The sequence below is a fragment of the Patagioenas fasciata genome, chromosome 9 (assembly GCF_037038585.1).
Source record: "Patagioenas fasciata isolate bPatFas1 chromosome 9, bPatFas1.hap1, whole genome shotgun sequence".
In the NCBI taxonomy this organism is placed as follows: Eukaryota; Metazoa; Chordata; class Aves; order Columbiformes; family Columbidae; genus Patagioenas; species Patagioenas fasciata.
The window spans coordinates 11,908,667-11,926,151 of record NC_092528.1 but is presented as its reverse complement, the minus strand read 5'-3'; the positions used below and the strand labels follow the sequence as shown (position 1 = coordinate 11,926,151).

Genomic DNA, 17,485 nt, shown 5'->3' with positions numbered 1-17,485 from the left:
TGCACTATCCTTTATGCAGTCTTGTCCATTTAAGAAGGAAAACACTTAAGGAATTGCACATGTAAACAAGTTTGTACCTTTGAGAATATGCAGGTAGATTTAGCTCTTGGTTAATCTTTTGTCTTCAGGAAGCAATTGTGTGACTCAAAATAGTGGGTCTTGAATTGCAGTAAAGCACAGACCCTGTCCCCTGCTGTAGGAAGCCTGTTCTGAAACTTCAAAAATGGCAAGGCTGGGTAGGGTTACGCACTGCCAGCTGTCTCAGGGGAAGCAGAGCCAGCAGCGGGTGTGCTTCAGAGGCTTCTGGGGCAGTGTCAGAAAGTGCAGTGGCCAAGGATGTAAATCGCTGTGCTCGGTGGTGTTGCTGCCGCGAGGATGTAAATCGCTGTGCTCGGCAGTGTTGCTGCTGTCAGCTGCTTCACACCAGCACAGATTCTCCAGCTGCTCGGCTGGTGCTGCTGGTCAGAGCGATGGGGAGGTTATTCCAGACTTGGAATTGATTCTTACGTACAAGTGTTAGCCTAAGTTCAGTCAAAAAAATAGGAGAACACCTAAGGGAGAGTATGGAAACACAGTTGCGTAAAGTTAATATTGCCACTTAATCGTGGGTGAGGCTGTATTTGTTTTCTCGCCCAGTTTTGTTCCCTTCTATTCTGTTTAAGAGAAGAGTCTTTATGCAGACTCTTATATTCCACAAAGGTTTTATTCTTCCTTTGACTTAGTGCCCCGCATTTGTTTATTATTTTTTGGTCTGAAGAAAAGACGTTCGTGTTTCCTGCACACCCAGTAGGAAAGTATCTGAACTATTCTGGTTTAAGGTCTTTGGGTTCTTCTGGAAAATTGTATTAAACTGGACTTCCCATTCAGCACTGATCTGTCTTCTACTTAGATCTGACTGGTGAGGTGGTGTTCTGTAGATCCTCTACATAAATAAGAAGAAAACATAATCCAGGAATTGGAATAGTTTTATTTTAGCAGATTTTTTTTTTAGGGAATTGGGAATACCTGAGGTATTTTGTGATCGTTAATTTAATATTGTTTGGAGAAGCCGAAGGAATGCCAGTAGCTTTCGTTGTTTTTGACACCTGTGAGTTATCAGCACTTACCTGAAGAGCCTTTTGTTTGATAGTCCAGTCAGGGCTGAATGTTCAACATTGATGTTAATTTAACAGCAATTTTTATATAGCAATGGATTCCATTTTATAAGTTACTATCCTCAAAGAAAAATATCTTCAATTGCAAAACTCCATTTCAGTAAATTTTATGGTAAATCTTAAAATTCCCTTCCTCCCATGGGTGAAATACTTGTTTCCTTCTTCTCCCCCATACTAAAAATGTCAATTTGATATAATATGTGAAGTGTTATAAATAAGCAGATCCTCATTCCCCTCTGGCTGGCTCTGTCTTCATCCAGTGCTTCATTTCAATTAAGCATTAGCTAAGTGGGTTTAACAGCAGCTGTTTGTTTAAATAAGCTGTAGAGAAGCACGTTTCATAACACATCCAGTATACTTAACTGATTTCAGGTTCCATTTTAGAAGTGACACCCATGAAGCAAGCACTTTATCTTTTTTTATAATAAAGAAAAACATGTTTTCACAGCTAATGAGGTTAATAATCTTTTCATGAAAACTTGCATGTTCATTTTTTCTCTTGTAGAGGGGTGTCTGTAAGTTAAAAAAACAAAAAACCCCAAACAACTGAGTTATAACCTTAAATTTGTGAATGTAATCTGTGTTAAAAGTAAGGGGTTTTAGCTTTAATGAGTGAAAACAAGCAATTTTCTTAATATATTGCGTTGGAACACTAGCTTTTATGTCTTGCTTTGTGTTGATACTAGCCCACAGACTTGAATATAGTACAAGTGTACACATGTTGGTAGTGTATTCAGAGAAGATCTGTGTTTATTCTAAATACAGAACTAAACCAAAATGCAAATCCCAGGTTCACAGCTGTTCTAGCATTTAAAACTTTTATTTATGACTACTAGTTATTTGTATTTACATCTTAAGTGCTAGAATATTATAAATATTAAGTGTGCTGTTTGGCTTAAAGAAAAGCTACATACTTGCTAGTTCTTGTGAAATTGTTATAACTGAAATGAGTTTAGATCCTTTAGAACAAGTTTGATATGTTATTAAAGAAATACCATGTTTCACTAGTAGTTTTTTACTGAGGAGGTAAGACTTGAACCAAGAACATTTTGAGTTAGTCAAGTTACTGGCACTGCTTATAGGGATATCAACACATAAAATGTAACATGGCTTGGATTTGGTTCTAATTTTAGAGCTATATACTTTGCTGCGTACTCAAACTGCAAGGAGAAGTTGAACAGTATTTTCAATCCAGATTCTACCCAGGTACACATGGTTTCAGCTGGTGTGGCAGGTAAGGATCTGTAACTTTTTTGCCTCATTCTGGCTTCATCTACAAATGAGAGGTGGCAATAAATGTGGAAAAAAACCCAGAAAATGTTCAGTGATTGAATGATCTTTTTGTAGTGGTTACCTTCTTTGGCCTCTCATTAAACAACCTATCTAGAGAATATGTGCATGAAACTTTACACTTAGCATTAATGAAGATCTTTGTGTGTGTGCACAGTCTTTTCTAGGAAAACTTGCATGCCTGCTTTTTCAATTGATGATTTGTGAAATGTAAAATGAAAACTCTCAAAATAGTAACTTTTTGCTCTGCAAGCTATAAACTATGTTGTTTGCACTGGACTCTGGTTTAATGCTTCTTTGGTTTTTTTACCATCAATTTATGTATCTGATGTAGTTTTGTCTTTCTGAAATATGCCTACTGATATTTGTATAAATTATATGTAACACTCCCTCCTCCTTTGTTCAAATACAATTCTGTGTGAAGCTTGCTCTGCCACTAAAGTGATGTAGAAGAGCAGACTTCTGAAGTTTTCTTATTTTCATCTCTGGAACTGATTTTCTGTTTTATATCTGCAGTGTAACTTTGGTATATTTTAGCAGCTACCAATATTCGTTGCTTGATATGTGTTTGTGCTTTGGGATCACTAACATAGGGAGTTAAAGGCAGCTGAGCTGAGCTATGGCCATGACCTGTGCTGGAGAAATCAAAACTTGGGCTGGCAGCACTGTACCTGTTGTTGCCTGTGTCTTTCCTACACAAAAACAATTTTAAACAGTTTTTTTCTGTATGGACTGTGGACACTTCCCAGATGAATTCTGACATATATATGGTAGGCTGTTGAAGAGTTTAATTCCTGTCAAATTTTACAACCAGTGTATATAATGTGAGTATGAGCAATCTCAATGGACTGTCAAAGGTGATGTCAGAATAATGGGTAGGATTAGTTTTCTATTTAATACTTGCTAATGATCTGATACAAGTAAATTGTTATACAGCGTAGAAAACTTAAGCAACATTAGCTTTATATTTAAATAACACTCTAATGCTCTTCTGTAGCACATGAGAAATGTGATGGCAGTTTTAAATCTTAGAAATGTAAGGAGAGCTGCTTTATCTTAAATGGGTAGAATAAGGGGCTCTGATGATGCAGTATTTTTATCACCTGGAAATGTGTGTTTTGTTTGTAGGTGAACAGCATGGGGAATGGAACAGAAGGGGATTTCATGAAAAGTTCATCCTAATCAGTTAATTGCTCCAAGATAAATGAATTGTCTTCAGCTCTTTGTCAGGGGGATAAACTGTCTTTAAATTTGGGGGGGGGAAGTATGGGCAGTAGAAGCAGTTCTGTCCTCAGGTGAAGACAATCTGGGTAACTGATGCAGTGCTGCAGGCAAACAAAGGTTCCTTATCTTTTGTAGGGACTGCCCTCATTCTGTAATGAAAAGCACATTTATGGTGATGTGCTGTAGTGAGTTTTCCCAAATGCTTGCAGACAGACTGTGGTTGGTCAGGGAGTTCTGTATCTGCTTCTTAACCTGCTTCCCTTCCAGAAGGCTGGAATCGTGCATTTGTACTTACATCTGCATGAGACTGGGGTAAATGTATTTGAGCCTTAATTACTGTTGGCCTCTTTTTACATTTGTATGCAAGTTTTAATATTGAACAACTTTTGTGGCTCTTTTCCACACTTACCTAGCTCTGCAGTTGTATTTCTAAACCACATGCAGCCGGTGAAACAGAATGCTCAATGTGGGTCAGAACTTATTTTCTCTTGAAACGTCTTGGCAATGTATCCTACAGATGTTCTCTGGAAGGCCTTTAAAAGAGGGTTCTTTGACAAACAATTTCTCACTACTTAGTCCTGGTGGTATTCTGATTGATACAAAAAAAGATGGTAGTTAAAATTAACAGTACTTTCTTGCAACATGCTAACTTTGTTTTTGTAATTCTAATATATTTCAGAAAAATGCACTTAAACCAGCTATTAACAGTTTTACAGCAATACAAACCTTGCAGGTATGATGCAAATCACCTTAAGAAAATGGCCAAATAACAGGAACAGGATCAAACATGAGCTCTTAATTGGCTGGCTTAAACAGGTTAACACAGAAGATCACTTTAATACTTGTTTTGGAGCTTAAGATTTCAAAATGGGCAAGGTGGATAAACCCTTCTAACATTTAGCAAAAAATAATCAGTATTGGTGTTTTTTTCTTTTGCAGCTGCCATTGGTTTCAGTAAGGATTTGAGTAACTCAGTCTTAAATGAGGGGAGTTGTTTTAGTTTGGATATGGCCTTTCTGTTACATGAATGTAATGAGCCTGAGATGGTGTTTGCACTTAAAAAGCTTCTCCTGTAGGTTTCAAAATACAATAATGATGCCAGAATACGATTAAAAAATCTGTAACTTACTATTTTATGAAAGTACTGTAAATAGTGAATTTTAGTCAACTTTAAATACTGTTGACTTGTATCATGTTAATACGTAAGTATCTCAGGCTAGGCTGATGATGTTAAACAAGGGTTATTCTATGCACATGGCATTCTTGGGAGTGAGAAGCTGAGGTATAGTATTTTAAGCATTTTTGGGTTCAGGCCTGATTCTTCCTTCTCAATAAAACAAAGCGTTTTATCTTAAGATAATTTTAGTAAGTTTGTTTTACCCCAAGGAGGATGACTTTTGCTACATAATAGTAACTGATGCCTTATGCAATTAGAGTTTAATGTTCTCTTGCTGTGTGCTAGCTTCCAGCATATAATTCATGTCACCTTCATACCTAAAATACCTGTGTATTGACATGAAGAAGTACTGGGCAATCTTTTTTGCTCACTACTTGGCATATTACATGGTTCTATTTTTGCAGACTTGGACAGTGACTGCATCTGAAGCATACTAGAAGAATGAGAGCATTTGCTTGTGTGAAAATAGTTTAGCTGTGTACATTTCAAACGTGGGCTAAATTCTCAGATTCACTATAAACTCTGCCTTCTTATTGCACTTACTCAACCTCTTCTGCCACAGAGTAATAAAACCTGTGGAGAACAGAATGAGATGCTTGATTCCAGTCTGGCTTTCTGATTTGTCTTTTGAATGATTCACAGCCTCGTTCAGACAACATGGTTGCAGATCTGCTGCAAAACTGCCTTGCATGCTATTGCTGTTCTTTCTAGAACTCTGCTGGCAAACCAACACAAATGTAGATTTTTATTTTTTGTTTATTAAAAAAATGGGACTACATTATTGCTTAGAGATTCCATACTTTTGTACCTTTTTAGTAGTATCAAATAAAATTAATATTTAGTTCACTGACTGATATTAGAAAGTTTGATTTCATAAGGCATCTATTTTGCTTTTTCAGCCTTAAGACAAGGCTAGCTTCTTTGAATGATGTTTTGAGAGGCAGTAGGGAAGGAGGGTTCACTTGTATATTTGACATATGGGTAAGTATTTGGAGATATAAAATTGAACTGCTGCAAATGAGCAGAAATTTCAGTACTCAGTGCATTTTACACAACTATTTTAATATCTGTGGCCTGTTCTGATGATTTTTCTTTCTTTTTTCCTAAACTTTTACCTGAAAAGAGTTAGATCTCACAATAACTAATTCACAGATCCTTCCAATGGGATTCGATTTGTACACATGTGTCTGATGAGGTCACTGCTTGTTGTTATGATACAGAAAAGCCTGTGTCTATTTTAGGCATTTACTGTACATTTCTCCTGTGAAAAGAGTGAGATCGTGTCATCTCATGCTCCCCATCCGCAGGTCACTTCCTGCAGAAATATGGACTAACTTAAACCTCGTGAGTACTGAACTGAGCGTCTCTTGCAGCCTCTAGTGTAAGAACCACACATTGGGTTTGTAATATCTATTAAATAAACAACGTAAGGGGAATTAACTTTCATGATCTTGAACTCGGATGATGTGCATTGTGCAAAGACATCATTTCTCCTTAACTCTGTTAACAGAGTTTGTTTGGGTTTTTTTTCTGGGCAGTTCAGGGAAAGGTGAAAAATACCTTTCACTGATAGCTGCTGCTTTACTTAGCTCTGGCTAATTGGAAGTTCCTACTGCATTAAACAAAACCTTTTGGGGTTTTTTGTGTCCCAGAGCTGCCTTTAAAATGCTGCAGCTGATAGTCTGTATTGTCACATTATTTCAAAGGCCTCTTTTCTTTTTCTTTTTAAATATGTTTATAATCTCCTTTCTGTCTTTTTCTGTTTTCTCTTTTGATTTGTTTTTATTTTACTACTTTGGATTTTTAATTCAGCATTCCATATTCACATGCGTCTGTATCAATTATATTGGCTTATAGATAAAAAAAATCCTAACCTTTGAAATATGATGCATAATAGGAATACCTGGGATCTTACCTGTCACTAGCTGGTATAGCTGAAAAAATAGATTGAGGTAATTCTTTCCATCTGAAACTGGGATGCAATTTTGTAGAAGAAAATAAGACATAGAAAAGTACAGGAGTTTCTGGAGATGCCAGATCGATCTACACTTCTAATGAATCCATAATTATTATTGAGGATACAACACGTTGATAAGCATTTTAAAGCATTATGAAGTTCACTGAGGCTTCTAAAAAGAAAAAAGGTGAAAGGAAATAATTGGTAGAGCTTTATAGCAGTTGTTGAAAGTCTCCCACCTTTACTTTTTAACAAGTACTTTTGCTACAGATTTTCTGCCTTTAAAAAGAAAAGCTTATCAAAGATCCCAAATGGGATGTTTCTTTTTTTGGAGTGCTTTCCTTGGTGTCAGAATTACACAACTCTTAATTTTTCTTCTTCCGCTAACTATATTTACTACATTACCTGTAAGAATTGAGCTGTAGTCGTTTCATCTTGAAACCTGAATTATTGAAGACTCTTTGATTTGAAAGCTTTGGTTGGAACTTGTCACAAAATTTAGCACTTTTGACAGCCCTAGGGGAAAAAAAAATTGGCTCTGTTGCTAAGTGTCTGATCCTACAGTGGTAAATCATGTGTAGAGCGACCCAGGGAGTTGAAGTTGAGGTAGAAGGGGCTGCCCTGGCAGCCTCCAGGGTCTCCTCCTCCCAGGGTGACCACAGTCCCTGCTGCCCCTGGGGCTCTGCTGCTGGGCCAGATTTAGGAGATAGAGACCTCTTGGGGGGTTTACTAGGAGGGAGAAAAGGTTGAACAGATAGTGCCGTAGCATGCAGCCTAGCACTAACAAAATGGCAAAGCATGCAGCTAAAATAGGAATGCAAGGGGTTTTTTTGTCTTGTTCACTTGTAATTAATAATTAGGATACACTTAAGAACTAATTCTGGGTTTTAGAGGCAAGTCCTTCCTTGAAAATGTGTTGGTTAGGGGAAGTCAGTGACTTTCCCACCCCTTATCTCAAAGCCTTTGTTGCAGTCCTGTGCATTTCTAGTGCCTTCCACTGCACTAAAGGTTTGGAAACGTTTTGAAGTAAAAGAAAGTTAAAGGTTTCTTAGTGCTAGTATAAAGAAATGAAAAAATGCAAGAACAAGGCTTCCTTTCAGATTAGTTCAACCCAGGATCAAGTGCCATTGGAATCAGCGGCGTTTCTGTGACATGAAGTGACAGGTCAGAAGGGCTCAGGCTAGTTGAACTGCAGAACCTTTTTCGCAGATGCAATCTGTTTTAAAAACATCCCTTGCCTTGTTATGGCAGAGTAGTTTACTGATGCTTTGGGTTTTTACATAATTATTTACCTACATGAAATGCAGATATGAAACACTTCTGGCTTGTTAGGATTTCATGCCAGCATATGGAGGGCTATATATGTACCTAGGTATATTAAAAAATTAGTAGTGTATCAAAAAAAAGCCAACCCCAAACCTTTATAATCTACCACAGGAACTTATTTAGTTAAGAGGTTTAAGTCAATTTTAAATTCTATTTAATCTAACAATTAAGCTGAAATCTCTAATGTGTTTTTACTATTTTGGCACAGAAATATAGCTAAATCTTAGTAGCTGCTCAACCTTGTAGTTTGTCTTTAGAACTGTAATTGAAAATCATAATGAGTTATTTAAGATTTGGGGGTGGGGGTAGAACAAACCTTAAAACAGTTAAGATCCCCTGGCATTTCTCTGAGTATTGCAGTCATTTGTGTGCAATGTAAATGTAGATTGTGATTAAACAGAAGTAACATGTATGCAAGCAGTTCTGCTAAATAGATATAAGCTGTTAATGATCTCCATAAACAAGCTTATCAATAGCCTGTTTGTTGTATCAGTTTTGTGCACCAGAATGCACTGAACAAGGTAACTCTGTGTTGCTTTCCCACCCCCTGGTCCATTCCCTTGCAGGAGGGCAGCATGTGTTTGTAGTGATATAAAGTGATGTGTGTCACTTAGCAAGTGTCTAAATTTGTCATCTCTTGCCTGGCCATGTTCCAGCTCTTCCCTTTTCCTTTTCTCTCACGCAGACATGACACCTCATTAATGGTGCATGTGTGGTATTACAACTCTAGATGGTTTTTATTTTGCCTCTTTTTTTTTCCTTTTTTTCTTTTTCCAGAGCTGCCTTTCACTCTGCTCTTCTTCTCTCCACAGTTGTGTGGAAGTAAGAATGATTCTTAATACTTGTCTTTATTTTTTTAATTTGTTTCCTTCTCTCTTTTTCTTCTTTTTCTTTTTCTTTAGTGGACTGAAAATCCTAAAGCTATGACCCTTTGCCCTTATGCAAGCCTGACTACTTGCTGAATGTCTGGATAGTTAGAAGTCATACTATTTACTTTAACAATTTAAAACCTCATATGTTTGTAGAAGTATTCCTAGGCCAACCAACAATCTCTGCTTTGAATACTAAATAAAACATTAGCACTCAAATTTAACTGCTCTTTATAGTTCAGTATTAAAAGGTCTCTTAACTTACAGTAATACATGCCTTTTAACTGCACCAAAAGTAGTACTTATTCAGACTGCATGCTTTTAAACTCGGATTGTATTTCAGGTGGCATATTAAATTGACACAATGTTTTATAGCATCTCAAATTGCTACAGCTGTATCTGCAATGCATTCTTATTGACATGTTTGCCAAATTGGCTAATATTAGTGTAGCTAGCTTTGCTATTCTGTGGTGTTGGTATGATTAGATAGGTAGGGAAATGTACACAATTGGGCTTACTTTACATGTGATGTCTCTTGCTAAGAATGAAACTTAGTCAGTATTGATGCAAAATTTAAAAAAATAAGCTAAATGTTTATTGGCTTTATGGATTTGTGAAATATCAGTGAAGGGCTACAATGGGTACTTCCTAAAAATCAGTATAGTCCGAGTTTTTGCATCCACTGTTCCTTTATGGGTTTCAACTTAGATGTGGTTGCTCTTCTGATACTATCACATCTAACTTTTCTTTTTAAATATTTTAGGTTTTACTGCGATCACAACAACTAATCCCATTTGGCTAGTCAAGACACGATTACAGCTTGATGCAAGGTACAGTAACCATGGGAAATCTAACTGCTGTAGTAAGATTTTGCTTGAAAGTTGAGAGTCTGTTCTGCATCACAAAATGGAATGATTCTTTAAATATCAAACACTTCGAATTAGAAAGTTGATGCTGATCTATCTCCAAGTTACTCGTTTTTCTCTGTTTAGTTTGTGTTCTGAGGGATGCTTGAGGCACTGGATTAGACTGACCATCACATTTTGAATGAACTACAAGGTTAACAGTCTCATTAAAATTATGTTCTACCATCCATATGTTTGCATTTTCTTTCAGTAATGCATTATCTTTGTTTTTAGTTGTTGAGCTAAAAATTCCTGAAATAAGGATTTAAGTTTTTAGCAAAAGTTTTGAAAAATGCCTGAAACATCCTGCATTTCATTTTTATATCAGAACTGCAGCTTGTAAAGAGGGGAAGACTGCTTTCGTGGATCAGAACACAGGAATTGTCTGAAAGCCAGATAGGCAACAGAAGTTGTTTGGATGTAATAAGTAGTTTCTGTAATAGATTCAGTAATATTACGAAACTTGTAATCAGATAGAGTTTTATGCAAGTAGCGAGGAAGAAAGACTTTTCTATTCCCATCTATTTAAAACCATAGAGAGAGGCTGCTATGATGCAAGTGTCTCAATGCAACTGTCTTGTTCATTTTATAGACTTTCTTACTAAAAACTTAGCATGCAATATAAAATTCTTTCTTCAGCCATTCTAAATATGTTAGCAAGCCATGTATTCCTACTTTGGAGATTTATTGGACTTTCTGTATTAAGTGCATATTAACATTTTTCCTCTTAGCAGGCATATTAGCAGCTGCAAGGTGACCATAGTAAGTATATCCCAGAGCTAGTTTTACTGCGAGATTGGGGTAATAATTCCGTAACTGATTCCAGGGGGTTTTAGTGCTTATGTGCAACCTGATGGCATCTTCTGCCTCTGCTTGTTTATCACTGATTAATCAGTTAAATTGCCTAAACTATAGGGCTTTAAGGAAATTAAGGAGAATGATGGATTACTTGTGCACATTATTTCTATACATTCTATCAAACACATTGTTCATGTTGGAGACCTGAAGAAGGATCTTCTCATTTGGGGTAGGACATGGCAATTACGTGGGCTAGTCTAGCACATACTGCAGCCTTAGTTCTTCTAATTCAGTTGTGATTAGAGGCATAAAACCGCTTGGCCTGCAGGATTATTCTGACCTGAGCTTTTGGAGTTCTCAAAAATTCTTCTAATCCCAGTAAGGGCTGCAGAAGGCATGTAGTTTTTTTCCAAAGTGAAATTGCTTTGGCCTTCAAGATGCACCTACTAGATGCACCTTGAGCATCAGAAGAACAAGGTCTTAAAGCAGAATGTGTCTGTGCCCCTGTCCAGGGGACTGGGGTCCCCCTGGAGCTGCAGCTGTAGGTCCACCTGCTCTTCTCACCAGTTGTTCTTTGCCTCTTTTCTCTTGCCTGCCAGCAAATCAATGCCAGTGCCTGAGTTCTCTGCCACCTAGTGTACTGAAGATCTGATCCGCAGCCGTGTGTGCCCACTCTCTCTTAATTGTGCTTGGTACCTTGTTTCATTTCTGTCTGGTACTGCAGGTTCAAACCATTGGGACTTAAATTCTGCCATCGAGTGTCTCATCATACTACTTACTGTCTTTGACACAGTATCTGTATGAATTACTATAACTTCTTAAAAGGTTATCTGCTGTTTTATTCTGTGACTTGTTCCCTTGGGAGACCTCTGCTGGCAGAATGTGTGTGCTTCAAGTGCCTGCGCTCATTGCTGCAGTGAGGCAGATTTTATGCAGTGTTGTAATGATTTTGCATAGCTGCGTATAGTGTGCTAAGTATTTCAATATGCACATGTCAATTCAGTAAGCAAGCTAAAAAGAGGAATAAGACTTTATTTACCAAATATTGCTTGATACAGTCATGTCTAATGACCACTTTCCTTAACATCTTCAGTGACTTAGTTGAATCAAATCATCGAAGTCTGTTGTATTGGTTGGTATGATCCCTTTGGATATGTCAGTTGTTTGCTGATAGCTGTGATGCTGCAAGGCCTGCTGTTTGAACTTAGCCACTGAAATTACGGTGCTATGCAGCTGTTTGAGGCAAAAAAATAGAGAAAATAGTCTTATTATGCAGAAGAAAATGGTCATTTTTTTTGTATGAGACGCTCACGCTGACAGTTCATTTGAGCGTCTGTTTTCAAGCAATGTAGTCCTTTATTCTGTACAACTTGGGGAGGCCTAGTGCTGTCCAACTTGTCTATGCAATATGTGACATTTGGCTTAGATTCAGTGTAATGCTTTACCTGTGGTTAGTGCTGAAGGCCTTTGAGACTTTCAAGTTCTGTGTGTTCTTATATGATTCTGAATTGGAGCCCCTCTGCATCAGAGTGAGATGTTTCCTAAGTGCTTCTGTCACTCAAGCAGAACTGTTACTATTATTATTTTCTAGTTGCAGGTTGCACCAGATTGATGTCTGTCTTGTTCTCTTCTTTTTAGAAATCGTGGAGAAAGGCGAATGAGTGCATTTGAATGTGTCCGAAAAGTTTATCGATCAGATGGTATTAAAGGCTTTTACAGAGGAATGTCGGCATCTTACGCAGGCATATCCGAGACTGTTATTCATTTTGTTATTTATGAGAGTATTAAGAGAAAACTCCTGGAGTATAAGACTGCTTCTGCCATGGACAATGAGGATGAAGCGGCAAAAGAAGCTTCGGACTTTGTTGGAATGATGATGGCTGCTGCCACTTCCAAAACTTGTGCAACATCAATAGCATATCCCCATGGTAAGTGGGGCGTGTACAGCTGAGAGCCTGAATACAGTTGATCAAAGGGAGTCTTTTCAGTGATATTTGTAGCAGGCTTTGGCTCACTTGCTCCTCAGGAACTATTTCTTTGTCTAAAGTTTCTTACATCAGATTCATCCAGTCAACATGAGCATAATATTCAGAAATGAAAGCATTTTTAAGAGTATAGCTAGCACAGGCCCTTCTTAGGCAATGTTTATTTTTTTCCAAAGGATTTGCCAGGGTATGGCCCAAAATATGTAAGGAAAAGGTCCTTTTTCACTTGGAATCTCTGTATACTCGGCCATTGCACATAATTTGCTAGGAAGTTCTTGTCCCCCTTCTAGGAAAACAGGCTGTCTAGTTTGATTTTCAGTTGCGCTCAATTTTCCTGCAAAGTAGTTGTCTATACGTCAAGTTTCTTAATGGATCGAGTACTTCATTAGTGGTAACTTCCAAGCTAAAAATAAGTCCAAAGAGTCCTCTTCTGGATTTTAACTAAGCAAGTGAACTTGCCTTGCTTAGCTAGATAGGCAATACTGCCAAAAATTTAACATGTTTTCCTCTTACACAAACTTGGTTTGCTTCTCTGTTTTCCATCTTCCTCCTTTTTTAAAAGAGTTTTTCTGAGACTGAGACCTTGGAGAGGGGGAAAGGTGGCATTTTAATGTGAAATCACTAACTGGTTCCTGGAAACAATAATGAAAAGTGGTGAACATAACCACTGTGGTTTTTCTTTGTACAGAGGTTGTACGAACAAGACTAAGAGAAGAGGGAACAAAATACAGATCTTTCTTCCAGACATTGTCTTTGCTTGTGCGAGAAGAAGGGTATGGATCCCTCTACCGAGGTTTAACTACACATCTGGTCAGACAGATTCCAAACACGGCTATCATGATGTCAACATATGAAGCAGTAGTCTACTTGCTTGATGGATAGCAGCGTGACAAGGCTTCCTAGAAGAAAGTAGAAGACTGAAAGACTGGAGTGGACCACTGAATGTCAATGCCAATGTGGTGGGAGAAAGGAAAGTTGTATCAGGAACATGCAGCTATGGACAAAACAGAAGGTTGATTGTGGGCAACTATGAATAATTTTATGCCTTATTGTATGGTCTCTTGGCAATGTGACACATGGGAACTGCCCTGTACAGAATGCCTTTATACATCTCTTAATTCAAAATTGTTACTTTGTTTTTGTCAATCTAGACAAGGTCATTCAGTCATCTTCAGAGACCTGATAGGTGAGGTTGGGGGGTAAAATATATTCTTGGGCAGCCTTATTCACTTGTTAGTGATTGCTCTCAACTACATCCTTTTTGTTGTACTGCCCAGTAACCTGTTGGAAGAATGAAGAAGACAGTGCTCTCATACCTTTCCATACCTGAAACTTCAATTCAGTTGTTCTCAAGATTTGTAGAGAAACTGAGGTAGCAGTCAGTGTGTAAAGTTTTCCATGTTTTACCTCAAGACAAAATGTGGTGCAGGACCCAGAACACAGTTATTTCTTTGCTACAAAAGATACTTGGTTTGGGGTGTGTTTTGAAGTTTGAGCAGTGGTGTTAGGTTAGTGAGAGGATATGATTGTTGAACTCTTCAGGTTATCAATCTGTTAATATTGGTGTATGTGGATTTCTAGTTCTGCTGCATCGACCTTTTTATTTTCTGGAACTTTCCTTCCATAAGTAAGAGAGACCTATTAAATATGCTCCCTATATCATTGATTTTCTTGCCAATCTGTCAGATCCCTCACATAGCTAAGTAGAAACTTGCTGAATGCAATTTCAAAACTTTTTAAAGGATTTTTAATGTGATGAGAAATCTCAACTAGTCCAGCCTATAATTCGTGAAGACAGGATTCACTCAAATACTTTCATGCTACCTAAGACCAAGCTGTATTACCCTAAAATGTCAGGCAAATCCTGACTTGGATTATCAGTATCTATGTGGGAGTGCAGGGGGAGAACACATCACCATGGCTAAGGCAAGCAGAAAGCAGTTGAAGTTGAGATAGATGTTTCCAGTGCAGACAGCCTCTGCACAGAACGATGGAGGAAATTGTGATTGAGATTTTCTCGTAAGCATTCCCTTTGTAATTGGTGTGTCACTTCTCCCAGTTTGAGCCTGTGTACTGAACTGCAGCTGATAGTGTAAAACCTTGTCCTCCATAGCGTCTGAATATTCAGGCATTGTTTTGTTGTTGTATAAGCCAATTGCAAAGCAATGCATTGCATTCAGCAGTGAGGCTTAGCTAGTTTTTTCTGCAATAATTGACAGAGTTTTCAAAAAAAAATACAGCTGGAGCATCAAAATAAAAAGCTTAATGTTTCAAGAGGTGGTACAGCTTTCCAAACACATCTTTTATCTGTACCTGAAGTACTTTTCAGTCTGCATCCATGATCCTTCTGAGGAAGATAATTATAAATTGGGGGCAGTAGCTTTCTACAGATAAATGGTGCCGCGCTGGTGCGGACAGAACTGTGCCATCAACTCTTCCCATCTGGTACTTCAGTCCACTCAAACTGGGCATTGTGTGCAATGACTTGACTTTATGAATGGCTCCTTATGCACTTTGTGGCTGCCTTCTGGCCTATGACTTTTCTTCCACTTACTGGTTATCTGTAGTCGAACTGTGTTCAGAACATGCAGTTTGGTTTTAAACAAAGCATGTGGTTTGATTTCTGTGTAAGCTGTGCAGGATAAAACATTTTATGCTGTAGATCTGTAACATCTCTGTTGCAGTAGTTCTGTAGGCTGGCTGTGAAAGCTTGAAACTTACAGAACAATGTCTGGGTTTTTCTCATTTGCTTTTGTTTATTTTGACCCTTGTCATGTTCTCCATGCAGTGTCAGAGTATTTGAGTGTTTTGTGTAATTGTACTAATTGCTCATCCTTTGAAAAGCTGCCTATAATGTCTAGAGCAACCTTGCAGTGGAGGCTTAGCTCTGTTGGCTTCCTTTGCCTTGGACAACCCTATCATAGTTTTTTAAAGACAGAGAGGCATGGTCTGTGATAGGACCAAAGGTCAACTTGATCGTTTTAAAGAAACGAGAGGAGTGCTTAAATGTGTGTTCTCAAGTGGGTTTTTTCTAGTGATATCTCTAGGAAAAGTCTGGTATATGAATGGTTCTGACCCAAGTCCTGCTGTGATGCCATTGTTCAGATAACAGGGTGCAATTTCTGTTCTGTAGAAAGTGGATTACTCTTCAGGCTACCCAGACTACTCAGTCATGACCAAAATTTAAATTGGCAATGATGGTATTCAGCTTTGAATAAAACTAACATTTGTATTAGCCCAGGCTTCATGTGAGTTGCCCTCCTCTGTTTATTGCCTACATTCTCCCTTCGTTATGTGTTCATCTTCCATTAATTCACTGGTACTGTGTGTGTGCGTGCGCCTTGGTTGGGAGTTGACAAGTAGGGAATGTTAACAAGGACAGTTGAATATGGGAGACAACACCTAAAAATAGACAATCGTCTTATTATTCTGACTTTCTAATGGGTGTTTAAGCAATGTTTTAAACTTCAGGGGTGATCTTTTTGGCTTGCTTTACATAACAAAACATAAACCCAAAATTTTGGGGGATTTTTCTGTTGTTTTTAATCTGACAGTACACACAAAGTTACCTCTGAAATATTTCCCAAAGATCTTTGTTATTTATGTAGTTTTCTTGATATTTATTGTAAAAACTCAAAGGGAATAAGATGCTACATTGAGTAATATCTTCAACTACAGAACTGAAAGGAGTGCATTTGAACTTTGTTGTAACTTAGATGGTCATCTTGAAGTCTGTTTGAATGTAGTGTACTTGTCACACCTTTGTGTGCTAGAGGCAAAGGAGTCGCATGTCTCAGTTGTTAATTAGTTTTCTCATATTTCCCTTGCCTACATGAAATTCCAGTGTTACAGAAGCTGTTAATTTGCTTCGGGAGCTGCTGTGAGGCTGCAGGTTCCCGAGCAGTCAGGAGGTGGCACTGGAGCCCAGGGGAGCAGGCGGGCTGCGGGTGTCAGCAGTGGCTGTGGCTGCTGGGGGGACACGGCAAGGTGGCCCGAGTTTTGAAAGCCATTAAAAAAAATTTGCTGAATGCAGTCACACTTCTCAGCCCCTCTATTACCCTTCTGGTCCCTGTAGAGCAGTGTGAAAACAGGAGTTGTGTTTTGCCGAGGGCTGAGCCCTCAGGCCGATAGATCTGTTTCTGTCTGAATTGCTGATCTGCTGGCCTATGTTGTTTTAAGTAGGTTTATGCTAGGGATTTATGGAGTTTTTTGCGGGTTTTTTAACTGTAACTGAAACATCAACCTGTCCACTTGTATATTGATATTGCTCCTGTCTAGTTCCCTGTTTACTTAATGCACTCCATATATTTCTTTTCAGATTGAGGTGTTTGTTAATGAGTTTCTGCTATTCTGTTTTTGTTCTTATAATGACATTTGTAACATTCCTCAGACTGTAGCATTTTAAAAGAATGCTTCCAGAGACAAAACATTGGAGAGCCTTGATAAATGTTGCTTCCTGTTTGAACTGTTTAAATTTGGAAAACAAGCTGACCACTGAAGTGTGCCTAGGTAAATGTACTGCTTTGTTCAACTTTGTCTGTTGAGACTCAGTTATGTAAGTTTTCAGTTCTATTTAAGCGAGTCTGCCTACCCTGCATATGTGAACATAATGATGCCCTCAGAGTCATAGCTAAACGCTCACAAGTGACAGCTGGAGAATACTTCAGTGCTCGCGTGAGGTTTGCTATTATTCTTGCATACATGTAGTAAACTATGTGCATTTACTCTGTATTTATATTGTTTTTTGTTTGGATTGCTTTAAACTTCAAAGCAAATTAAAATGACGTGCTTCTATTCAAA

At 38.0% G+C, this 17,485-nt stretch overlaps 1 protein-coding gene across 2 annotated transcripts in view; it reads left to right on the top strand.

Annotated features, from left to right (window-relative positions):
- Positions 1-17,485, top strand: part of SLC25A36 (solute carrier family 25 member 36) — a 31,892-nt gene extending 14,407 nt beyond the window's left edge. The window contains exons 4-8 of one of the 2 annotated variants that reach the window (XM_071812445.1): positions 2,288-2,388; positions 8,906-8,950; positions 9,761-9,827; positions 12,339-12,628; positions 13,374-17,485. In XM_071812445.1, the coding sequence (XP_071668546.1) occupies positions 2,288-2,388; positions 8,906-8,950; positions 9,761-9,827; positions 12,339-12,628; positions 13,374-13,567 (697 nt within the window). In that variant the 3' untranslated portion in view covers positions 13,568-17,485. The remainder of the gene's footprint in view (positions 1-2,287; positions 2,389-8,905; positions 8,951-9,760; positions 9,828-12,338; positions 12,629-13,373) is intronic. The other variant, XM_065844180.2, reaches the window with a different exon arrangement.